The sequence below is a fragment of the Salvelinus alpinus genome, chromosome 9 (assembly GCF_045679555.1).
Source record: "Salvelinus alpinus chromosome 9, SLU_Salpinus.1, whole genome shotgun sequence".
Lineage (NCBI taxonomy): Eukaryota > Metazoa > Chordata > Actinopteri > Salmoniformes > Salmonidae > Salvelinus > Salvelinus alpinus.
Window position 1 is genome coordinate 74,552,051 of NC_092094.1, and position 25,449 is coordinate 74,577,499.

At 45.6% G+C, this 25,449-nt stretch overlaps 1 protein-coding gene across 4 annotated transcripts in view; it reads left to right on the plus strand.

The window, feature by feature from the left end:
• Window positions 1-23,138, plus strand: part of LOC139530619 (zinc finger protein 395-like) — a 29,958-nt gene extending 6,820 nt beyond the window's left edge. Inside the window, exons 2-10 of one of the 4 annotated variants that reach the window (XM_071327186.1) lie at window positions 4,201-4,506; window positions 5,455-5,684; window positions 9,205-9,311; window positions 9,410-9,621; window positions 9,771-9,871; window positions 10,044-10,374; window positions 11,417-11,509; window positions 22,633-22,754; window positions 22,978-23,138. In XM_071327186.1, coding sequence (XP_071183287.1) covers window positions 4,312-4,506; window positions 5,455-5,684; window positions 9,205-9,311; window positions 9,410-9,621; window positions 9,771-9,871; window positions 10,044-10,374; window positions 11,417-11,509; window positions 22,633-22,754; window positions 22,978-23,089 — 1,503 coding nt within the window. In that variant the 5' untranslated portion in view covers window positions 4,201-4,311 and the 3' untranslated portion in view covers window positions 23,090-23,138. Of the gene's footprint in view, window positions 1-4,142; window positions 4,507-5,454; window positions 5,685-9,204; window positions 9,312-9,409; window positions 9,622-9,770; window positions 9,872-10,043; window positions 10,375-11,416; window positions 11,510-22,632; window positions 22,755-22,977 lie in introns of those variants that run through there. The other 3 variants (XM_071327187.1, XM_071327190.1, XM_071327188.1) reach the window with 3 other exon arrangements.
• Window positions 23,139-25,449: the final 2,311 nt, after the last annotated feature.

The following is a 25,449-nucleotide window of genomic DNA, read 5'->3' on the forward strand; positions in this document are numbered from 1 at the left end:
GTAAATTAATTATAGTAGGCAAAATTATTATGGAATTATTATGGTGATTTGTTTGACAATCGGATGAAAACATCATCACACAACACACGTGATTTGCGAAATTGAGCCTGCGCAGACCGCAAAAACAACAGTAAAGGGGATAAGATGTTTACATGCCACAGTATCCCGTCTTAGAACAGCATATCCCAGGCATCTTATCTGGGTTTCTCATAACTGGGATACAAGTTTTTGGGGGTTATTGTAAACAGAATATGATGTTTATAAAACAGAGTACTTGAGTATCCCGAATAGTAACGGGATATGGATGTGAATGTAAACCTGGTCACTGTAAAGTGAACATTTCTACATGCCGTGTCGCATTATTCTATTAGTCTGCAATTCGGGGCGTTTCTGTGTGTGGGCCTTTCTGCAACTGCAGGAACACCCTCCCTCAAGCATCCCATTAGTTCCTTCATAAATGCCCCCCCGAGCATCCTATTGGTGTCCCCCCCCCCGCCGAGCACGACAACTTCATGCTTGTGTGACTCTTTGGAATGTGTCCTTCACATTCAACAGTGTCCTTTGCTCCTGCCTGCAGAACACCTTCCCTCACCTTCATTCACAGAACAGTGGGAAAACAGTGCCCGACAAGCAGGGGCGAAGGACATTGTCTACCTGTCGACTCCGCCTTCCGCCAGCTACTCTAGTGCACAGCAGGCGGGGGTGACACCATGTGCTAGCTAACTTGCTAGTTAGCTAGTTAGTGATACCATGTGCTAGCTAAATAGCTAGTTTACTAGTTAGTGACACCATGTGCTAGCTAGCTTGCTAGTTAGCTAGTTAGTGACACCATGTGCTAGCTAAATAGCTAGTTTACTAGTTAGTGACACCATGTACTAGCTAGCTTGCTAGTTAGCTAACACACAGTGTCTCCCCCGCCTCCCGCATGTTGTGTACCGGAGTCCTCCTAGGACTAGCTAGCTAGCACACTGTGTCCACTGCTCCCATCTGCCGAACACCTGCCCTCATTGTTGTTAACAGAACTGCAGGAAAACGGTGCCCAACAGGCAGGTGCGAAGAACACCGGGCGCATTCAAGCAGATCACTTTTGTCAAGATGTTGACCAATGTTGGTCACCACCTTTCAAATGTGTTGCATTATGGGTATAACATTTTTCCGACTTGCAACTACATGTCGACTGCATTAACTTTACAAAAATCATGTGATCAAAGGTCATACAGTTTTTTATGAAGTCGCCTTCAAGTCACTGTAGTTGCTTCTCACCAACTACACCATGCAGCCATCACCTGCATTGTGGGAGGCACTATTTGTCAACCAATCATTGGGGTGTTTTTGTTTGACCCACACGAACGTGGCCAAAGACATGACTGAAACAGCAAACAACTTTGCCACGATTCTAGGCTACAAATGAAAGTGATATTTGATATCTCTAACCAATTAATTGTACACACACACGCTATGTTTTCATTTTGTGAGTGTGGAATAGGGGGTGTATAGAGAAGTTTATTTCTACATTTATAAAGAAAAACTTTTATAAGCAATAGCATCTATGTTGATACTGCCATGTTGAGTTGATCTGAGCCTTGCTGTTTGAAAAGCACTACAGTGTTCAACTTTCGGCAATCGCAGATGCACCTCCCTGACATCACTCGCCAACTTTTGTCTACAGTCGGCTTCGTTAGACTTACCGCTCGAACACACCCACTGTTTACCGGTGTTGCCCCCGCTTCCCTTTAGCTATTCCGGTACACAGCAGGCGGGAAGCGAGGGTGACACCGTGTGCTAGCGAACTAGCTTGCTTGCTCGTCACCTCCCACCTGCTGTGTAGCAGAGTCTTCCGTAGGACTAGCTAGCTAGCACACAGTGTCCTTTGCTTCAGCCTTCCGAACACCTGCCCTTGCCGTCAACAGTTCCCGACAGGCGGGGGCGAAGGTCGCTACCGGGAAACAATCTTTTCATGCCACTTCGATACTGAAGTTACTTTTTCGTAGCAGGTTAGGAGAATTTACGCATCAGGTTAGGATAATTAACGTAGCAGGTTAGGAAACTGAGGTTAAGGTTAGGAATGGGGTTAGGGTTAGCGAAAATGCTCTCCTAACCTGCTACGAAAATCACTTTGTATCAAAGTAGTCCCTTATGATACCTAATGTACTGGAGCGCCCCCACCCCCTTACCTGTCCTAGCTTAAAAATGTAACAATACAAGTATCAAGAGGGGTTCCTGCAGATGCGAGAATGACCACATGCAGGAACGCCCCGAATTGCTCCCTTCTCCATTATTCAAGACTGTTAACTTCTGTACAGCATGAGTGTGGCGCTAACACGATGCAGCCCAGACTCCCAGTGCAGGCTAGCAGTGAGTAAGTGGAGCTAACACGATGCAGCCCAGACTCCCAGTGCAGGCTAGCAGTGAGTAAGTGGAGCTAACACGATGCAGCCCAGACTCCCAGTGCAGGCTAGCAGTGAGTAAGTGGAGCTAACACGATGCAGCCCAGACTCCCAGTGCAGGCTAGCAGTGAGTAAGTGGAGCTAACACGATGCAGCCCAGACTCCCAGTGCAGGCTAGCAGTGAGTAAGTGGAGCTAACACGATGCAGCCCAGACTCCCAGTGCAGGCTAGCAGTGAGTAAGTGGAGCTAACACGATGCAGCCCAGACTCCCAGTGCAGTATAGCAGTGAGTAAGTGGAGCTAACACGATGCAGCCCAGACTCCCAGTGCAGGCTAGCAGTGAGTAAGTGGAGCTAACACGATGCAGCCCAGACTCCCAGTGCAGGCTAGCAGTGAGTAAGTGGAGCTAAAACGATGCAGCCCAGACTCCCAGTGCAGGCTAGCAGTGAGTAAGTGGAGCTAACACGATGCAGCCCAGACTCCCAGTGCAGGCTAGCAGTGAGTAAGTGGAGCTAACACGATGCAGTCCAGACTCCCAGTGCAGGCTAGCAGTGAGTAAGTGGAGCTAACACGATGCAGCCCAGACTCCCAGTGCAGGCTAGCAGTGAGTAAGTGGAGCTAACACGATGCAGCCCAGACTCCCAGTGCAGGCTAGCAGTGAGTAAGTGGAGCTAACACGATGCAGCCCAGACTCCCAGTGCAGGCTAGCAGTGAGTAAGTGGAGCTAACACGATGCAGCCCAGACTCCCAGTGCAGGCTAGCAGTGAGTAAGTGGAGCTAACACGATGCAGCCCAGACTCCCAGTGCAGGCTAGCAGTGAGTAAGTGGAGCTAACACGATGCAGCCCAGACTCCCAGTGCAGGCTAGCAGTGAGTAAGTGGAGCTAACACGATGCAGCCCAGACTCCCAGTGCAGGCTAGCAGTGAGTAAGTGGAGCTAACACGATGCAGCCCAGACTCCCAGTGCAGGCTAGCAGTGAGTAAGTGGAGCTAACACGATGCAGCCCAGACTCCCAGTGCAGGCTAGCAGTGAGTAAGTGGAGCTAACACGATGCAGCCCAGACTCCCAGTGCAGGCTAGCAGTGAGTAAGTGGAGCAGGCAGGGTGAGCTATGATAAGGGGTCGGCTGCGCTGATATAGACGGGCTTGATCCATGAGACACATTTGACAGAAATACCGAAAGTAACAAATATTCTAGTACCGAACTGTTTTTCGTGTTCTAGTATCGAAAAAGTACAGAAGTTTCAGTATACCGTGCAACACTAGTTGTAGCTTTATTAGCTTGAGCCATCTAATCCCAAGCCACTACACATACAGTATATAGTCAGAGGGTGGTGTAAAAAAGGGGTCGCCTCTACCCACTGATTTGGGGTCAAATTTGTTTTTATCCCTCTAATGGTCAAGGATAGGGTTGATATGGTAATCTTATCCAAGATCAGGAGCAATTTCGACCCAGAGCGTTTAAGAGGAGGAGGTGGGGAGAGGGGTAGATTGTGGTCTGAGACGGGTGTTCATTCAAGTTCTGATGAAAAACAGTGATGTTATTAGCTACCAAAAATGCCTTCCCCGCACATTTAATCAATCCATCAAGGTTCATGGCATCAACACATGCATCTGGACAGATATGACTATGTCAATGAAGGCAACTTTATAGGGCTTTGAAGCGTGAAATACAATAGCAAATGGAGCACAAAGATTTTTTCTGTTATATAATGTATTGAAAGCAGATGGTCAATTTCTAAGGGCTGGATTCAATTCGCATCGCAGAAGTATCGCGGAAGACGTTTTCTCCAATCTTGTTTCTTCTCTTTCAGCTGTACCTCTCTTTCACTCTGTCCTATTCTACGACCAGTCTTTGCCATTGTTCCAGAGAACCAAACCTCAATAGATCTTCTGAGTCTACAGACACAGTGTTACTCCCAACCATGTTACCCAAGACTCGTCTGGGGAAGCGTTCCCCCCTAGGGGCATTGCTGTGTACCTCCTGCCCCTCCATGGAGAGCACACTGGAGACAGGGGCCCACGGGGACCCTGAGGGGGGTGTGGGGAGCCCAACTATGGGACCACCAGGGCCCCAGCATCTCAGCAGGTTCAACTACAAACTACACCCTGGACAGAAGGTGAGGGAGAGGGGAGACAGGGAGCGGTGGGGAGAGAAGGGGGAGGGAGGGAGAGAGAGGGTGAGAAGGGAGAGTGGGAAAGGGACGAGTGTAGAGGAGAGAAGGGGCTAGATCGACAAGAGTAGGTGAGAGAAGAGAGGGAGGGAGGGAGAAAAAATGGAATGCACTGTTCTTATGTAACTTTTCATAACTACTACAGATGTAGGATCTTCATTTGAGCCAATTTAAGAATCCTGCAGCAACAGGAAATTACTTTAGTTAATGGACATTTTTGAAAGGGTTGATACATTTTTTGTAAGGGAAAATCATGTCTGAAATTTCAAAGTGGAAACTACAAAATTCAGAAGCCTAAACCTCAAATACACTACACGTTTTCAATTTCCTGCATTGCAGGAAAGTTCTCCTGCAACAGGGTGATCTGTATCTATCCCCATGTGGTCTCAGCCTTCTGTTTTCTGCTTGAGAGAAAAACAGCCAATGTGTCTGTCTGTCACTGTCTGTTCCCATTATCTTTCCCTCGTTTTCAGTGTTGATGTAAATCTGTATCTCTTGGCCTTTATCCCATCTCTTCTCATCTACAGTATTTCACTCCTCTCAGGTGAACAGGCTGGGCAGCAGTCCACTGTCATTCTGTCACTGTCACTCTGCCTTTGTCCACTGGGCTGTTTGATGGCCACAGTGGCACGATTACCTCAAGGCATCGCTCTCTCTCTTTCTTTTATATCGGTCTCTCTTTTTCTTTATCTCTGTCTCGCTATGTCTTTCGCACCACTCTCCCCCTAGCGTGACACTAACTCTGACTTGTTGTTTTTGACTTGTCGTTGTACTTCTCTATCACTCTCTCTCTGTCTGTCTCTCGCTTTGCCTCTCTCTCTCGCTCGCTCCCTCCCACTCCCTCCCTCCCCGATTTAACATGTCACTGTCTCTAAACCCTCCCTCCCTCCACAGGTGTATGTGTTGTGTGGAGGGCGTGAGTGCACAGGGGTGGTGGAGCAACACAACCATGTGGATAATGAGGTGGCCATCCTGCTGCCTGCTCTGGGACAGCATGTCCTCAGGAAACTACAGGACGTCTGGACCTCCCCCACTGTCCCTCCTCAGCCTCCTGCTGCAACACAGAGCACAAGCAAACCATACCAAGTGTCCTCCTGCATCGATGTGCCCAATGTGCCCAGGAGGTAAGGGTAGTGTAATGTAGTGTGGGGAGGTAAGGGTAGTGTGATGTAGTGTGGGGAGGTAAGGGTAGTATAATGTAGTGTGGGGAGGTAAGGGTAGTATAATGTAGTGTGGGGAGGTAAGGGTATTGTGGGGAGGTAAGGGTAGTATAATGTAGTGTGGGGAGGTAAGGGTAGTGTGGGGAGGTGAGGGTAGTATAATGTAGTGTGGGGAGGTAAGGGTAGTATAATCTAGTGTGGGGAGGTAAGGGTAGTATAATGTAGTGTGGGGAGGTAAGGGTAGTATAATGTAGTGTGGGGAGGTAAGGGTAGTGTGGGGAGGTAAGGGTAGTATAATGTAGTGTGGGGAGGTAATGGTAATGTGGGGAGGTGAGGGTAGTGTAGTGTAGTGTGGGGAGGTAAGGGTAGTGTAGTGTAGTGTGGGAGGTAAGGGTAGTGTAATGTAGTGTGGGGAGGTAAGGGTAGTGTAATGTAGTGTGGGAGGTAAGGGTAGTGTAATGTAGTGTGGAGAGGTAAGGGTAGTGTAATGTAGTGTGGGGAGGTAAGGGTAGTGTAATGTATTGTGGGGAGGTAAGGGTAGTGTAATGTATTGTGGGGAGGTAAGGGTAGTGTAATGTAGTGTGGGGAGGTGAGGGTAGTGTAGTGTAGGGTGGGAGGTAAGGGTAGTATAATGTAGTGTAATGTAGTGTGGGGAGGTAAGGGTAGTGTAATGTAGTGTGGGGAGGTAAGGGTAGTGTGGGGAGGTAAGGGTAGTATAATGTAGTGTGGGGAGGTAAGGGTAGTATAATTTAGTGTGGGGAGGTAAGGGTAGTATTATGTAGTGTGGGGAGGTAAGGGTAGTGTAATGTAGTGTGGGGACGTAAGGGTAGTATAATGTAGTGTGGGGAGGTAAGGGTAGTGTGGGGAGGTAAGGGTAGTATAATGTAGTGTGGGGAGGTGAGGGTAGTGTAATGTAGTGTGGGGAGGTAAGGGTAGTGTGGGGAGGTAAGGGTAGTGTGGGGAGGTAAGGGTAGTGTAATGTAGTGTGGGGAGGTAAGGGTAGTGTAATGTAGTGTGGGGACGTAAGGGTAGTATAATGTAGTGTGGGGAGGTAAGGGTAGTGTAATGTAGTGTGGGGAGGTAAGGGTAGTGTAATGTAGTGTGGGGAGGTAAGGGTAGTGTAATGTAGTGTGGGGACGTAAGGGTAGTATAATGTAGTGTGGGGAGGTAAGGGTAGTGTAATGTAGTGTGGGGAGGTAATGGTAATGTGGGGAGGTGAGGGTAGTGTAATGTAGTGTGGGAGGTAAGGGTAGTGTAGTGTAGTGTGGGGAGGTAAGGGTAGTATAATGTAGTGTGGGAGGTAAGGGTAGTGTAATGTAGTGTGGGGAGGTAAGGGTAGTGTAGTGTAGTGTGGGAGGTAAGGGTAGTGTAATGTAGTGTGGGAGGTAAGGGTAGTGTAATGTAGTGTGGGGAGGTAAGGGTAGTGTAATGTAGTGTGGGGAGGTAAGGGTAGTGTAATGTATTGTGGGGAGGTAAGGGTAGTATAATGTAGTGTGGGGAGGTGAGGGTAGTGTAGTGTAGGGTGGGAGGTAAGGGTAGTATAATGTAGTGTAATGTAGTGTGGGGAGGTAAGGGTAGTGTAATGTAGTGTGGGAGGTAAGGGTAGTGTAATGTATTGTGGGGAGGTAAGGGTAGTGTAATGTAGTGTGGGGAGGTAAGGGTAGTGTGATGTAGTGTGGGGAGGTAAGGGTAGTATAATGTAGTGTGGGGAGGTAAGGGTAGTATAATGTAGTGTGGGGACGTAAGGGTAGTGTAATGTAGTGTAATGTAGGGAGGTAAGGGTAGTGTAATGTAGTGTGGGAGGTAAGGGTAGTGTAATGTAGGGTGGGAGGTAACGGTAGTGTAATGCAGTGTGGGGAGGTAAGGGTAGTGTGGGGAGGTAAGGGTAGTGTAATGTATTGTGGGGAGGTAAGGGTAGTGTAATGTATTGTGGGGAGGTAAGGGTAGTGTAATGTAGGGTGGGAGGTAACGGTAGTGTAATGCAGTGTGGGAGGTAAGGGTAGTGTAATGTAGTGTGGGGAGGTAAGGGTAGTGTAATGTAGTGTGGGGAGGTAAGGGTAGTGTGGGGAGGTAAGGGTAGTGTAATGTATTGTGGGGAGGTAAGGGTAGTGTAATGTAGGGTGGGAGGTAACGGTAGTGTAATGTAGTGTGGGAGGTAAGGGTAGTGTAATGTAGTGTGGGGAGGTAAGGGTAGTGTAATGTAGTGAGGGGGGATAAGGGTAGTGTAATGCAGTGTGGGGAGGTAAGGGTAGTGTAATGTAGTGTGGGGAGGTACGGGTAGTGTAATGTAGTGTGGGGAGGTAAGGGTAGTGTAATGTAGTGTGGGGAGGTAAGGGTAGTGTAATGTAGTGGGAGGTAAGGGTAGTGTGGGGAGGTAAGGGTAGTGTAATGTAATGTGGGGAGGTAAGGGTAGTGTAATGTAGTGTGGGGAGGTAAGGGTAGTGTAATGCAGTGTGGGGAGGTAAGGGTAGTGTAATGTAGTGTGGGGAGGTAAGGGTAGTATAATGTAGTGTGGGGAGGTAAGGGTAGTGTAATGTAGTGTGCGAGGTAAGGGTAGTGTGGGGAGGTAAGGGTAGTGTAATGTAATGTAGGGAGGTAAGGGTAGTGTAATGTAGTGTGGGGAGGTAAGGGTAGTGTAATGTAGTGTGGGGAGGTAAGGGTAGTGTGGGGAGGTAAGGGTAGTGTAATGTAGTGTGGGGAGGTAAGGGTAGTGTAATTTAGTGTGTGGATGTAAGGGTAGTGTAATGTAGTGTGCGAGGTAAGGGTAGTGTAATGTAGTGTGGGGAGGTAAGGGTAGTGTAATGTAGTGTGCGAGGTAAGGGTAGTGTAATGTAGTGTGGGGAGGTGAGGGTAGTATAATGTATTGTGGGAGGTAAGGGTAGTGTAATGTAGTGTAATGTAGTGTGGGGAGGTAAGGGTAGTGTAATGTAGTGTGGGGAGGTGAGGGTAGTATAATGTATTGTGGGAGGTAAGGGTAGTGTAATGTAGTGTAATGTAGTGTGGGGAGGTAAGGGTAGTGTAATGTAGTGTGGGGAGGTAAGGGTAGTGTAATGTAGGGTGGGGAGGTGAGGGTAGTATAATGTATTGTGGGAGGTAAGGGTAGTGTAATGTAGTGTAATGTAGTGTGGGGAGGTAAGGGTAGTGTAATGTAGTGTGTGAGGTAATGGTAGTGTAATGCAGTGTGGGAGGTAAGGGTAGTGTAATGTAGTGTAATGTAGTGTGGGGAGGTAAGGGTAGTGTAATGTAGTGTGGGGAGGTAAGGGTAGTGTAATGTAGGGTGGGAGGTTGGGCAAGTGTGTGTTTATGGGAGCAGGGTATACATGTCCCTGTCTCTTCCTCTTTTTTCTCTCTCTCTCTCTCTCTCTCTCTCTCTCTCTCTCTCTCTCTCTCTCTCTCTCTCTCTCTCTCTCTCTCTCGCTCTCTCTCTCTCTCTCTCTCTCTCTCTCTCTCTCTCTCTCTCTCTGTGTGAATGTACCTGCTCCAGGAGTCCAGAGTCAGTGGATATGGATGAGATGATGGCAGCCCTGGTTCTGACCAGCCTGTCCTGCAGCCCTGTTGTTCAGAGCCCACCTCACAGAGACACAGTCATAGGTAATTCATTGATATATTAATTGATTGATAAGCTCTTAGTTATATTTTTCCTGTACATTTTTCATTAATCATTGCAGGTCTAATGTGTGTGTGTGCAGCAGGTTCTACTGGCATGGAGTGCGGAGCGGGGGAACTCTCAGACAGCGGCAGCAGTGGCTACTGGAGCTGTGACCGTGGCTACAGAAGCCCGGCCCCATCTCCGCCAACCACAGAGACAGAAGGTCACAGCCTGGCCACGCCCACTGATGAGGGATTGGACATGGAGCTGGAGCAGGTGCTGTTTGACGAGCCTGCGCCACGGAAACGCAGGGTGAGTAGGGTAGTCACGGAAATAACCTTGCTAAAATTGACCAGAATTGACTGGCAAACACATCAGCTATTAGCTATTTGTTCTTCATTTAGAGTTGAGTCAGTTCCACCAACCTTGCTTAACTGTGAACTTGTGTTTCCTTTCTCCAGAACTCAGTGAAGTTGGCCTACAGGTGTCTGTGGCCCAACTGTGATAAGGTTTTGACATCTGTCGTGGGGATGAAACGTCACATCCGTACCCTGCACCTGGGGTAAGTGACAATAACATTTCCAATTATGTATCCACAAAGCTTTCTAAAATACTTGTATTGTTAGATGATGTGGGAGTGCTTCTACTAGCAGTGGTATTGGCAGAAGAATACAAAAAAAACAACAGTTGCATTAATCTATGTACCGTATATCTATGTGTTTTCCCTTCCACAGCCAGAGTGTTGAGCATGAGCGTTGCTCCCGCAGCGAGGAGGACTTCTACTACACAGAGATCCACCAGCGGGAGCTGCAGCCCCTCACCCCACCTCCTGGGGTCTCCACCCACACCACTATCCCTACCACTAGCACCAGCACCCCCTGGTTGGCCTGTGCCTCCCCCTCCAGCCCCTCTCCCTCTGGGGTAGGACCAGGAGAACCAGGGGTAGGAGCAGGAGCTGGAGGAGACTCCCCAACAGAAGTGAACCCCCAGCCCAGCCAGCTCAGCCAGTCTGCCCCCTCCATCCCAGGGTGCTTCGGGCAGGTTCACTCTGAGCACTCCTACCAGGTAGGCACTAGGACAGGGTTCCCCAACTGGTGGTGGGTGATTTGTTGGACATAAAATACTGTAAAAACACCAGCAAATCAGATCCAAGTGATTTTAATTTGTTCCCAAAGTATTCCCACGCATAATAGAGATATACACTCAGTAGACAGTTTATTAGGTGCACCTATCTAGTACCGGATCGGATCCCCCTTTGCCTCCAGAGACAGCCTGAATTATTTAGGGTATGGATTCTACAAGGTGTGGCGTTCAATAGTTGCTCAATTGGTATCAAGGGACCTAACATGTGCCAGGAAAACATTCCCCACACCATTACACCACCGCCACTAGCCTGTACCATTGACACCTGCTTACACCAATCCTGGCTCTGCCATCAGCATGACGAAACAGGAACCGTGATTCGTTGGACCAGGCAATGTTTTTCCACTCAGTTGTCCAGTGTTGGTAATCGCGTGCCCACTGGAGCCGCTTCTTCTTGTTTTTAGCTGATAGGAGTGGAACCCGGTGTGGTCGTCTGCTGCAATAACCCATCCGTGACAAGGACCGACGAGTTGTGCGTTCTGAGATGCCGTTCTGCACACCACTGTTGTATTGCGCCATTATTTTGCCTTTTTGTGGACCGCCTGTTAGCTAGCACGATGTTTTTTGTTTGGCGGACCATTCTCGGTAAACCTTTGACACTGTCGTGCGTGAAAAGCCCAGGAGGCCGGCCGTTTCTGATATACTGGAACCGGCGCACCTGGCACCGACGATCATACCATGCTCAAAGTAACTGAATGCCTCGATGCCCACCGTCTGTAGGAGAGAACCATTTCCATGAACATGATGTTGTACTGTACCTGATAAATGTTTACATTTTCTCTGTTCTGGACATAAAAAGTGGGAAACATATGTTTCTTGGTTTGAATACATTACAAACACGCTATGAGCAGCTATTGAAACCTCTGTATTGTTTTGCAAGTGGTTATACAGCCTTTTGTTTTGTATTTTGCATTTAATGCTCCAACCTGATCGCGACCATTGACCACATTGTTTACTTCTGCAGGCTGCTGCTTCAGTCCAGGTGGTGGCATCACCCGTCTCTGTTTCCTCCACCTGCCGTTGGACCAAACCCACCTCCACCCCTCAACCAAGTCAGGTAGGCTTGCATTACGATTTAAAACTGAAAGTATGCATTTATTTTACCTTGCCTGGTGGGTCGTTACGCGAAATGAGTGCCTTTTGCATCCCTTTGATATTTTAAGTAGAAATTGTGCACCAATATTGAATTTTAAAAGCCTGTGCCCTTTAATATAGACCACATGGAGAATTCAATAAAGCTGATTTTTATATGCATTTTGACATGGCCCTCCGTGTACCTTCTGTGACTTCCAGGAAGATTTTAATCCCAATCCTTAACCCCAACATTTCTAAAGAAATGTCACCATCATTCTAAAGCCCTAGTTATTTTGTTGCTTTGACAAAGTAATTTCTGAAGATTATTATTGATTTCATGTGATTATTGATTCATTTAAAGGTAAACATTTTTACTTTCCCTCATTTTAAGGTCAACCCTGTTACGTGAACTAAACTCTCGTTTTAATATAGTATTCCTTTGTAAAGATTTTTTTTTCAAAAGAAACATTGAACATCTAATAGACAAATAATATTTTTAAAGCAGGTGAGTTGGTTCTACTGTTTTTGGAAATTTTCTGGTGTTTTGTGGCGGGAAACTGAGCGGGTCAAGTATAACACGTCAACCCTGTTACCCATAGATAGACAGGATAGAAATGGTTTAACAATTTCATTTGGGGGGGGGGGGGGGGGTTGCATTCAATTGCCCTTCCCTGTTGTACACAACAAGCTTCCATTTCACCTGTCACAAGGAGATTTATGGCTGATTTAAGTTGAAATCGTCAACCCTGTTACTTAATTTGGGATTTAATAGGCACGTGCTTTAGTCATTTTATTGTTTAACCTCTTTAGATGGGAACACTTGTTTTTTATTGAGTTGAACATGTTCTCTTTATGACAGCATGTTAAAATTGGGTGAAATCAACAACAAAAAATCCACCAAGTTATACACATCTCAGAAGGCCCCTGAATTGATGTAACAACCCTGGTGTCCCGGGTGGGTAGAGCTGCACTTTGGGACCAAAGGAATGTTCTCAAATGCGCAAACTCTGCACATCCCGCGTCTTAGCTGATAATTAATACAAATGCACCTAGAAAGAAATGTGTTGGTATAGCAATGAAATGACAGTGAACGCAACCCTGACTCCTGAGGCTCTTGAACGCAACCCTGACTGTAGAATCCAATAGGATAATCTGAAGGGAAATTCCCATAGATAATTTGCGTATAAACACTCAGTTAAGAACACCACAATTGCTGTTCATGGTTCATGCTGTATGTCCAGGTATATGCTATTTTCACTTCATTTTCCCCCTTTAAACACAGAGCTTTCCATATCTCCAAGCTTTCTGAATTCATCACGTATTTTCTTGAAAAGCGTGCATTTGCGTAAACATTTCCCCCTACAGAGCCTTTCCCAGTATGTGTTTGTGGAATAGAAGTCAGTCAGTCCATCAGGGACAAAGAACGCTTGTTTTATAGGATAGATTTATTGCCCTGCCTCCTGAGCTGCTCTATACTGCCAATAGCATGTCGTGGGTATTTACCAGGCAATCCCCTTGTTGATTTGATCATATTTTCCATTACCGAACATCGCCTTTGTCTCCACTGGCCCATAGACTCCCGTTCTGTGGTGCTACATCACTGCCACCTATCGATCGTTAGTAGGAACTGGGGGTCATTTTTATGTGTTGTAAACAACACGTGGTCAATAGCACGATCGAGTCACTGCAGTAGATCAGCTGCAGTGCACACACAGAACAATCATTGCACATACCCTTTCAGCAGTAAACATGGATTGTTCAATTTGATGTGCACTAAATATGCATTGTATTTTGACAATTTGGACAGATCGTTTGTCATGAATGCTAAAATAGTGGATAAAGATTTTCCTTGCTAATTCATCTGTGTTGTTTTGCTGGACTGTTACCTTGCAGTATTGTGAGATGTCCACATCAAATGCAATATGTCCTAATTTATTTGATTAGTATATTTGTCAGGGACCATCCACAACAAATGCATTGCACCAGATTTATCTTCCCCCTTCAGTTCATATCTGCAGCAGTTATGTGCAGTAGTGTATACAGAGATTTTACTACAAATTAAGTGCTTTGAAAGGCTGGTCATGACTCACATCAACACCATTTTCCCAGAAACCCTAGACCCACTCCAATTTGTATACCGCCCTAACAGATCCACAGATGATGCAATCTCTTTTGCATCCACACTGCCCTTTCCCACCTGGACAAAAGGAACACACCCGTGTGAGGATGCTATTCATTGACTACAGCTCAGCGTTTAACAAATCAAATCAAATTTTATTAGTCACATACACATGGTTAGCAGATGTTAATGCGAGTGTAGCGAAATGCTTGTGCTTCTAGTTCCGACAATGCAGTAATAACCAACAAGTAATCTAACCTAACAATTCCACAACTACTACCTTATACACACACACAAGTGTAAAGGGATAAAGAATATGTACATAAAGATATATGAATGAGTGGTGGTACAGAACGGCATGGCAAGATGCAGTAGATGGTATAGAGTACGGTATATACATATGAGATGAGTACTGTAGGGTATGTAAACATAAAGTGGCATCGTTTAAAGTGGCTAGTGGTACATGTATTACATAAAGATGGCAAGATGCAGTAGATGATATAGAGTACAGTATATACATATGAGATGGGTAATGTAGGGTATGTAAACATTATATTAAGTGGCATTGTTTAAAGTGGCTAGTGGTACATTTTTACATAATTTCCATCAATTCCCATTTTTAAAGTGGCTGGAGTTGAGTCAGTATGTTGGCAGCGGCTGCTAAATGTTAGTGGTGGCTGTTTAACAGTCTGATGGCCTTGAGATAGAAGCTGTTTTTCAGTCTCTCGGTCCCTGCTTTGATGCACCTGTACTGACCTCGCCTTCTGGATGATAGCGGGGTGAACAGGCAGTGGCTTGGGTGGTTGTTGTCCTTGATGATCTTTATGGCCTTCCTGTGACATCGGGTGGTGTAGGTGTCCTGGAGGGCAGGTAGTTTGCCCCCGGTGATGCGTTCTGCAGACCTCACTACCCTCTGGAGAGCCTTACGGTTGTGGGCGGAGCAGTTGCCGTACCAGGCGGTGATACAGCCCGACAGGATGCTCTCGATTGTGCATCTGTAGAAGTTTGTGAGTGCTTTTGGTGACAAGCCGAATTTCTTCAGCCTCCTGAGGTTGAAGAGGCGCTGCTGCGCCTTCTTCACAACGCTGTCTGTGTGGGTGGACCAATTCAGTTTGTCCGTGATGTGTACACCGAGGAACTTAAAACTTTCCACCTTCTCCACTACTGACCCGTCAATGTGGATAGGGGGGTGCTCCCTCTGCTGTTTCCTGAAGTCCACAATCATCTCCTTTGTTTTGTTGACGTTGAGTGTGAGGTTATTTTCCTGACACCACACTCCGAGGGCCCTCACCTCCTCCCTGTAGGCCGTCTCGTCGTTGTTGGTAATCAAGCCTACCACTGTAGTGTCATCCGCAAACTTGATGATTGAGTTGGAGGCGTGCATGGCCACGCAGTCGTGGGTGAACAGGGAGTACAGGAGAGGGCTCAGAACGCACCCTTGTGGGGCCCCAGTGTTGAGGATCAGCGGGGTGGAGATGTTGTTACCTACCCTCACCACCTGGGGGCGGCCCGTCAGGAAGTCCAGGACCCAGTTGCACAGGGCGGGGTCGAGACCCAGGGTCTCGAGCTTGATGACGAGTTTGGAGGGTACTATGGTGTTAAATGCTGAGCTGTAATCGATGAACAGCATTCTCACATGGGTATTCCTCTTGTCCAGATGGGTTAGGGCAGTGTGCAGTGTGGTTGCGATTGCGTCGTCTGTGGACCTATTGGGTCGGTAAGCAAATTGGAGTGGGTCTAGGGTGTCCGGTAGGGTGGAGGTGATATGGTCCTTGACTAGTCTCTCAAAGCACTTCATGATGACGGAAGTGAGTGCTACGGGGCGGTAGTCGTTTAGCTCAGTTACCTTAGCTTTCTTGGGAACAGGAACAATGGTGGCCCTCTTGAAGCATGTGGGAACAGCAGACTGGGATAAGGATTGATTGAATATGTCCGTAAACACACCAGCCAGCTGGTCTGCGCATGCTCTGAGGACGCGGCTGGGAATGCCGTCTGGGCCTGCAGCCTTGCGAGGGTTAACACGTTTAAATGTTTTACTCACCTCGGCTGCAGTGAAGGAGAGCCCGCAGGTTTTGGTAGGGGGCCGTGTCAGTGGCACTGTATTGTCCTCAAAGCGGGCAAAAAAGTTGTTTAGCCTGTCTGGGAGCAAGACATCCTGGTCCGCGACGGGGCTGGTTTTCTTTTTGTAATCCGTGATTGACTGTAGACCCTGCCACATACCTCTTGTGTCTGAGCTGTTGAATTGCGACTCGATTTTGTCTCTGTACTGGGACTTAGCCTGTTTGATTGCCTTGCGGAGAGAATAGCTACACTGTTTGTATTCGGTCATGCTTCCGGTCACCTTGCCCTGGTTAAAAGCAGTGGTGCGCGCTTTCAGTTTCACGCGAATGCTGCCGTCAATCCACGGTTTCTGGTTTGGGAATGTTTTAATCGTTGCTGTGGGTACGACATCGTCAATGCACTTCCTAATGAACTCGCTCACCGAATCAGCATATTCGTCAATATTGTTGTTGGACGCAATGCGGAACATATTCCAATCCGCGTGATCGAAGCAGTCTTGAAGCGTGGATTCAGATTGGTCGGACCAGCGTTGAACAGACCTGAGCGCGGGAGCTTGTTGTTTTAGTTTCTGTTTGTAGGCTGGAATCAACAAAATGGAGTCGTGGTCAGCTTTTCCGAAAGGGGGGCGGGGGAGGGCCTTATATGCGTCGCGGAAATTAGTATAACAATGATCTAGGGTTTTTCCAGCCCTGGTAGCACAATCGATATGCTGATAGAATTTAGGGAGTTTTGTTTTTAGATTAGCCTTGTTAAAATCCCCAGCTACGATGAATGCAGCCTCAGGGTGTGTGGTTTCCAGTTTACAAAGAGTCAGATAAAGTTCGTTCAGGGCCATCGATGTGTCTGCTTGGGGGGGAATATATACGGCTGTGATTATGATTGAAGAGAATTCCCTTGGTAGATAATGCGGTCGACATTTGATTGTGAGGAGTTCTAGATCAGGTGAACAGAATGACTTGAGTTCCTGTGTGTTGTTATGATGATCACACCACGTCTCGTTAATCATAAGGCATACCCCCCCGCCCCTCTTCTTACCAGAAAGATGTTTGTTTCTGTCGGCGCGATGCATGAAGAAACCAGCTGGCTGCACCGACTCCGTTAGCGTCTCTTGAGTTAGCCATGTTTCCGTGAAGCAGAGCACGTTGCAATCCCTGATGTCTCTCTGGAATGCTACCCGTGCTCGGATTTCATCAACCTTATTGTCAAGAGACTGGACATTGGCGAGTAGTATGCTAGGGAGTGGAGCGCGATGTGCCCGTCTCCGAAGCCTGACCACGAGACCGCCTCGTTTGCCCCTTTTACGGCGTCGCACAGGGTCGCCGGCTGGGATCAGATCCATTGTATTGGGTGGAAGGCAAAACACTGGATCCGTTTCGGGAAAGTCATATTCCTGGTAGGAACGATGATGAGTTGACGTTAATCGTATATTCAGTAGTTCCTCCCGACTGTATGTAATGAAACCTAAGATTACCTGGGGTACCGATGTAAGAAATAACACATAAAAAAACAAAATACTGCATATTTTCCAAGGAACGCGAAGCGAGGCGGCCATCTCTTTTTCGGCGCCGGAAGTTCACCATAGTGCCCTCAAAGCTCATCACTAAGCTAAGGACCCTGGGACTAAACACCTCCCTCTGCGACTGGATCCTGGACTTCCTGACTGGCCGCCCCCAGGTGGTAAGGGTAGGTAACAACATATCCGCCACGCTGATCCTCAACACAGGGGCCCCTCAGGGGTGCGTGCTCAGTCCCCTCCTGTACTCCCTGTTCACTCTAGACTGCACGGCCAGGCACGACTCCACCATCATCAAGTTTGCTGATGACACAACAGTGGTAGGCCTGATCATCGACAATGACGAGACAGCCTATAGGGAGGAGGTCAGAGACATGGCCGTGTGGTGCCAGGACAACAACCTCTCCATCAACGTGATCAAGACAAAGGAGATGATTGTGGACTACAGAAAAAGGAGGACCGAGCACGCCCCCATTCTCATCGACAGGGCTGTAGTGGAGCAGGTTGAGAGCTTCAAGTTCCTTGGTGTCCACATCACCAACAAACTAACATGGTCCAAGCACACCATGACAGTCGTAAAGAGGGCACGACAAAACCTATTCCCCCTCAGTAGACTGAAAAGATTTGGCATGGGTCCTCAGATCCTCAAAAGATTCTACAGCTGCACCATCGAGAGCACCCTGACTGGTTGTATCACTGCCTGGTATGGCAACTGCTCCGCCTCTGACCGCAAGGCACTACAGAGGGTAGTTAGTGCGTACGGCCCAGTACATCACCGGGGCCAAGCTTCCTGCCATCCAGGACCTCTATGCCAGGTGGTCTCAGAGGAAGGCCCTAAAAATTGTCAAAGACTCCAGCCACCCTCGTCATAGACTGTTCTCTCTGCTACCGGTACCGGAGCGCCAAGTCTAGGTCCAAGAGGAGTCTAAACAGCTTCTACCCCCAAGCCATAAGACTCCTGAACATCTAATCAAATGGCTACCCAGACTATTTGCTTTGCCCCCCCTCTTTTACTCCACTGCTACTCTCTGTTATTATCTATGCATAGTCACTTTAATAACTCTACCTACATGTACATATTACCTAAATTTCCTCGACTAATCGGTGTCCCCGCACATTGACTCTGTACCGGTACCCCCTGTATATAGTCTTGCTATTGATATTTTACTGCTGCTCTTTAACTACTTGTTACTTTTATTTCTTATTCTTATATTGTATTTTTTATACTGCATTGTTTGTTAGGGTCTTGTAAGTAAGCATTTTACTGTAAGGTCTACACCTGTTGTATTCGGCGCATGTGACTAATAAAATTTGATGTGATTTGAAATCCTTGGGTGGGCCGCATCGTCCAAATAGTGTAAAAGATTCCAGGGTTTTTCTTTATTTTTGACTATTTTCTGCATTATAGAATAATAGTGAAGACATCAAAACTATGAAATAACACATATGGAATCATGTAGTAACAAAAAAAGTGTTAAACAAATCAAAATATACTTTATATTTGAGATTCTTCAAAATAGCCACACTTTGCCTTGATGATCGGGGCAGCAGGTAGCCTAGTGGTTAGAGCGTTAGGCCAATAACCAAAAGGATACTGGATCGAATCCCTGAGCTGACAAGGTTCTACCCCCCACTGTTCCCCACTGTTTCCTCAAGTGCAATCGCAAAAACCATCAAGCGCTATGATGAAACTGGCTCTCATGCGGACCGCCACAGGAAAGGAAGAGGTAACCCAGAGTTACCTCTGCTGCAGAGGATAAGTTCATTAGAGTTAACAGCACCTCAGATTGCATCCCAAATAAATGCTTCACAGAGTCCAAATTTGAGATTTTTTGGTTCCAACCGCCGTGAGACGCAGAGTAGGTGAACGGATGATCTCCACATGTGTGGCTCCCACCGTGAAGCATGGAGGAGGAGGTGTGATGGTGTGGGGATGCTTTGCTGGTGACACTGTCAGTGATTTATTTAGAATTCAAGGCACAATTGACCAGCATAGCTACCACAGCATTCTACAGCAATACGCCATCCCATCTGGTTTGCTTTTAGTGGGACTATCATTTGTTTTTCAACAGGACAATGACCCAAAACACACAACCAGGCTGTGTAAGGGCTATTTGACCAAGAAAGAGAGTGATGGAGTGCTGCATCAGATGACCTGGCCTCCACAATCACCCGACCTCAACCCAATTGAGATGGTTTGGGATAAGTAGGACCGCAGAGTGAAGGAAAAGCAGCCAACAAGTGCTCAGCATATGTGGAAACTCCTTCAACACTGTTGGAAAGCTTTCCAGGTAAAGCTGGTTGAGAGAATGCCAAAAGTGTGCAACGCTGTCATCAAGGCAAAGGGTGGCTACTTAGAAGAATCTAAAATATATTTGGATTTGTTTAACACTTTTTTGGTTACTACATGATTCCATATGTGTTATTTCATAGTTTTGATGTCTTCACTATTTTTGTACAATGTAGAAAATAGCAAAATAAAGAAAAACCCTAGGTGTGTTTAAAATTTTGACTGGTACTGTACAGTGGTGGAAAATTACTCAATTGTCATACTTGAGTAATAGTAAAGATATCTTAATTGAAAGTGACTCAAGTAAAAGTGAAAGTCACCCAGTAAAATACTACTTGAGTAAAAGTCTAAAAATATTTGGTTTTAAATATACTTAAGTATCAAAAGCAAATAGAATTGCTAATATGTACTTAAGTATCAAAAGTAAAAACCATTTCAAATTCTTTATATTTTTTATTTAACCTTTATTTAACTGGGCAAGTCAGTTAAGAACAAATTCTTATTTACAATTACAGCCTACCCTGGCCAAACCCGGACGACCCTGGGCCAAGTGTGCGCCGCCCTATGGGACTCCCAATCACAGTGGGATGTGATACAGCCTTGATTCGAACCAGGGACTGTAGTGATGCCTCGTGCACTGAGATGCAGTGCCTTAGACCGCTGTGCCACTCGGGAGCCCGAGTGGTGCAGACGGCATAATTAAGTCTGAGGACTTAATTTGTAGTCCTCAGACATAATTTACAAATGAAGCATTTGTGTTTAGTGAGTCCATCAGATTAGAGGCAGTAGGGATGACCAGGGATGTTCTCTTGATAAGTGTGTGATTTGGACCAATTTCCTGTCAAAATGTAACGAGTACTTCAGTACTTTACACCACTGGTGCTGTATATATATATTTTTATTGTTTTATAAATTTTCGGTATGGAAAAATGCTTTCAATGTTAACTTAAATGACTAAAACCAGATATAAAGTATGTAGGACAGATAATATAATTGTTGAGAACTAACAATCACCAAAATAAAAGCTAGATCATCTGGGAGATTTGAAAATTCCCAAAACAATGAATTTAGCGATGAAAATGTTGTTATTATGTTTGAGTAAAACAACACAGCATTAGCCATGGCCAAATGCATAGAATTGCAGGAAATTTCAGTTGTATTCGGAAGTTTACATACACCTTAGCCAAATACATTTAAAGTCAGTTTTTCACAACTCCTGACATGTCATCCGAGTAAGAATCCCCTGTCTTAGGTCCGTTAGGATCACCACTTTATTTTAAGAATGTGAAATGTCAGAATAATAGGAGAGAGAATGATTTACTTCAGCTTTTATTTCTTTCATCACATTCCCAGTGGGTCAGAAGTTTACATACACTCAATTAGTATTTGGTAGCATTGCCTTGAAATTGTTTAACTTGGGTCAAACATTTTGGGTAGCCTTCCACAAGCTCCCACAATAAGATGGGTGAATTTTGATCCATTCCTCCTGACCGAGCTGGTGTAACTGAGTCAGGTTTGTAGGCCTCCTTGCTCACACACACTTTTTCAGTTCTGCCCACAAATTTTCTATGGGATTGAGGTCAGGGCTTTGTGATGGCCACTCCAATACCTTGACTTTGTTGTCCTTAAGACATTTTGCCACATCTTTGGAAGAATGCTTGGGGTCATTGTCCATTTGGAAGACCCAAGCTTTGGGTCTTCCTGACTGATGTCTTGAGATGTTGCTTCAATCTATCCACATAATTTTCCATCCTCATGATGCCATCTATTTTGTGAAGTGCACCAGTCCCTACTGCAGCAAAGCACCCCCACAACATGATGCTGCCACCCCCTTGCTTCACGGTTGGGATGGTGTTCTGCGACTTGCAAGCCTCCCCGTTTTTCCTCCAAACATAACGATGGTCATTATAGCCAAACAGTTCTATTTTTGTTTCATCAGACCAGAGGATATTTCTCTAAAAAGTACGATGTTTGTCCCTATGTGCAGTTGCAAACCGTAGTCTGGCTTTTTTATGGAGCAGTGGCTTCTTCCTTGCTGAGCGGCCTTTCAGGTTATGTCGATATAGGACTCGTTTTACTGTGGATATAGATACTTTTGTACCTATTTCCTCCAGCATCTTCACAAGGTCCTTTGCTGTTGTTCTGGGTTTGATTTGCACTTTTCGCACCAAAGTACGTTCATCTCTAGGAGACAGAACGCGTCTCCTTCCTGAGCGGTATGACGGCTGCGTGGTCCCATGGTGTTTATACCAGCGTACTATTGTTTGTACAGATGAACGTGGTACCTTCAGGCGTTTGGAAATTGCTCCCAAGGATTAACCAGACTTGTGGAGGTCTACAATTTTTTTCTGAGGTATTGGCTGATTTTTTAGATTTTCCCATGATGTCAAGCAAAGAGGCACTGAGTTTGAAGGTAGGCCTTGAAATACATCCACAGGTACACCTCCAATTGACTCAAATGATGTCAATTAGCCTATCAGAAGCTTCTACATCCATGACATCATTTTCTGGAATTATCCAAGGCCACAGTCATACTAATAATAATATGCATATACAGTATTAGCAACTGGGACTGAGGAGCAGGCAATTTACTATGGGCACCTCTGGGCACCTTTCATCCAAGCTACTCAATACTGCCCCTGCAGCCATAAGAAGTTAAAGGCACAGTCAACTTGGTGTATGTAAACTTCTGACCCACTGGAGTTGTGATATAGTGAATTATAAGTGAAATAATCTGTCTGTAAACAATTGTTGGAAAAAATGACTTGTGTCATGCATAAAGTAGATGTCCTAACCGACTTTCCAAAACTATAGTTTGTTAACAAGAAATTTATGGAGTGGTTGAAAAACAAGTTTTCATGACTCCAACCTAAGTGTATGTAAACTTCCGACTTCAACTGTATAGTGGCACCCTGTCCTTGTTTCCTTCCTTAATCTGCAGATCTTTTCACATCAGTGCAGATGAAGGAGAGGAGACGTGGTGAAGAAGCCTTTTGATTGGATGGGATTTGCGATTCTGCTCAAATCCCTCTTCATTACCTATAACGCAGGCAGTAATAATATGTGTTTGTTCTGTAGTTTTTCTCCGCTCTTCATCTGTTTGTTTCCCCCTCTGTCCACCAGGGCGCACCATTCCTTGTGCGGTCAGTCAGTGTGGGAGGACAGTGGCTGCAGCAGCAGCAGAATGCCCCAATTAGGCCACACCCTGCCAGCACCTCTCCCCCACGCAGCCACTGGACCACAAGGTGAGCTATTATACTATGCTATATACTATTACTACTGTATTGCTTTTGATAACATATCTGCCTCAGTCAATTTGAGTCTACGGTCATTTCCCTTCTCGCATCCCTCTCTACACATGTCTCTCTGTCCATTTCCATTCATACATTTACTGTCAATTAACTCAATCTCTGACTCTCTCCCTCTTCCATCTCCTCTCTCTTTCCCTCCCTCCCTTTCTCTCTACAGGAGGATCCGCGGCGAGGCTAAGAAGTGTCGTAAGGTCTACGGCATCGAGCACCGGGATCAGTGGTGCACCGCCTGTCGCTGGAAGAAAGCCTGCCAGCGCTTCCTCGACTGAACTCCTAACCCGAAGAAGAGAGGGACGAAGAGAGAAAAAAAGAGATATGGAGGAGAGAAAGAAAGTGAGAGACTGCCAGAAGAGAGGAGCAGTCACCTCTTCAAGTGAAGACTGAGGAAAGATCTGGGGGTCAACCAGTGGAGCAACATGTACGTTGGTGTTTATTTCTTTTCTTTTTTTATTCTTTTTTTGTACTTTTTACAACTTTACTAAAAACTAAACGTTTTTTATGTACTTTGTTCATGTCTTTGAGAACTTCGGGTTCTTGTGTGTTGGTGCTCACGGTGAACTTGGCGGGCGCAGCTTAATGACCTATGACCGGTAACCTATGAGCTATACCTGCAGCATAGTCCCGCATCTCAGTTCCTCTGTCTTCCTGCCCAGGGAGGGGCTATACAGGAAGCAGACTTCTTCTCTTCCAAATCTTTGGCTGTAACCTATAACCAGCAGCTCTTCTATACCCAGCAGCTATATAGGGGATGCCTATTGCTCTATGACATCATGCCGTCCATAACTTGGCTTGGGAACAAGGCTTTCTGCTTGTTGCCAAGGGTGGACATGAGCCAGGCAGGTGCTGAGCAGAATATCTGATCTGTAAATCAATCCAACTTCCAAATGCCTGGGCAAGAACAGATCCATATGATACAAAGATTAACTGATACATTCACGTTTTGGCTTTCTGTCAGTGTAGGTGGTGGAGAATGAACGATTAGGAGAAGAAAGTAAAGTGATACAAGGAGGGAGTTAGCCCTAAGTAGCAGAGGTGAAGCTTCATTAAATACTTAGTAACAAGCATGCTAAATACAGGACCTATGTCAGAGAGGAGAGTTGCTGGCCATCAACTTGTTCAGTTACTTGTTAATAATGTATACCATCTGTTGTCAATTCCATAAAGTGCGCTGATTGGCTGGGAGAATCCCCCTTGACCTATAGGATTCCATCTGCTCATGATCTACCAATCAACAGTAACCAGTAAGTTGTGTCTTAAACATTGAGAATTGATTGGAGAGTTGTAATTGGAGAAGTAAAATGCAGATTTGGGAGTCATATGCCCCATGCCCAACGATGATGTGTTTATAAGCCATTTATTCCTGCAAATTCATATGTAGCTTTTTTTATTGTAATTGGCTTTTTTAAGGAAACAAAAATAATGTTTTGTCGACGTCGACTATGTAATTTGTATTGTGTGTTTCGTTATATTATCCAGCAATGTTGTGTCTATATTTTGCAACTTGTCGTTTTTTCTAAGTTGTGTTAAATACAATGTTCCTCCAAGAATTACCATGTTGTGGGATATAGGAATCAATTCACATACTTTAGACCAGTCAGATGTCATACGCACTGATTTTCACTTCTCTGACTATGGTGCAAGCAACTGTTAAAAGTTAAAGACTCAGTATCTCGTCCTTGTTGTTAGCAGCTACTATAGCTATCCTTCCTGTTTTGCCTTAGTCTTCTTTGTTTCGGGTCAACAGATAATCTGTAAGAGCAGCCATTTTGTAAGAGCAGAGTCTTTTTTTGGGGGGTTACACCAGAAATGGTCTATAATATAGCCTTGTAACAGGCTTTAGTTACACTAACAGATATCATTTTAAGCACTGTAGTTTATTGTTAAAGAGACACTATGACAGAATAGGGCATGGAAGTATTGGGTCCTTTTACAACATGGAGGTCATTGGCAGGTTGTGTCTTACATAATTTTAATAAAATTATACATTTGTATAATATATTTGGGCAGGAATCTATCTCCGTACATTTGTCATATACTTGGATGGCCAATAACCCGTACCGCTCTCAGTAGTGGCGATACACTAATTTAATAAAATTATCGAGGTTCCTGGTTAGATGTGGAATGTACCACATGGTACCAATAATAATATCTTAAATATGGTGCCAGCATTGAGTCTGAATGCATTTACCAGACTAAGTTAGGCTTATCTTAAAATGGTATGCTGCTCGAGGGCATTGTGGCCCTAACCCAAACCCTTGTCACTCTACCACCTATTGTAAATTAACATGCATACATCGGGGCGGCAGGGTAGCCTAGTGGTTAGAGCGTTGGACTAGTAACCGAAAGGTTGCAAGGTACAAATCTGTCGTTCTGCCCCTGAACAGGCAGTTAACCCACTGTTCCTAGGCCGTCATTGAAAATAAGAATTTGTTCTTAACTGACTTGCCTAGTAAAATAAAGGTAAAATAAAAAAAATAAAAAACATCTCTGTTGACAAAGCGTTTAATGAACGTTCGGCATAACATATGAAACATCTGTTTAAGACCCAAAATATATTCATGATTTTTTATTGAAACTCATGTTTCCTTGCAGTAAGCCAATGAATCCACAGAAGCAAAAAAACAAAACA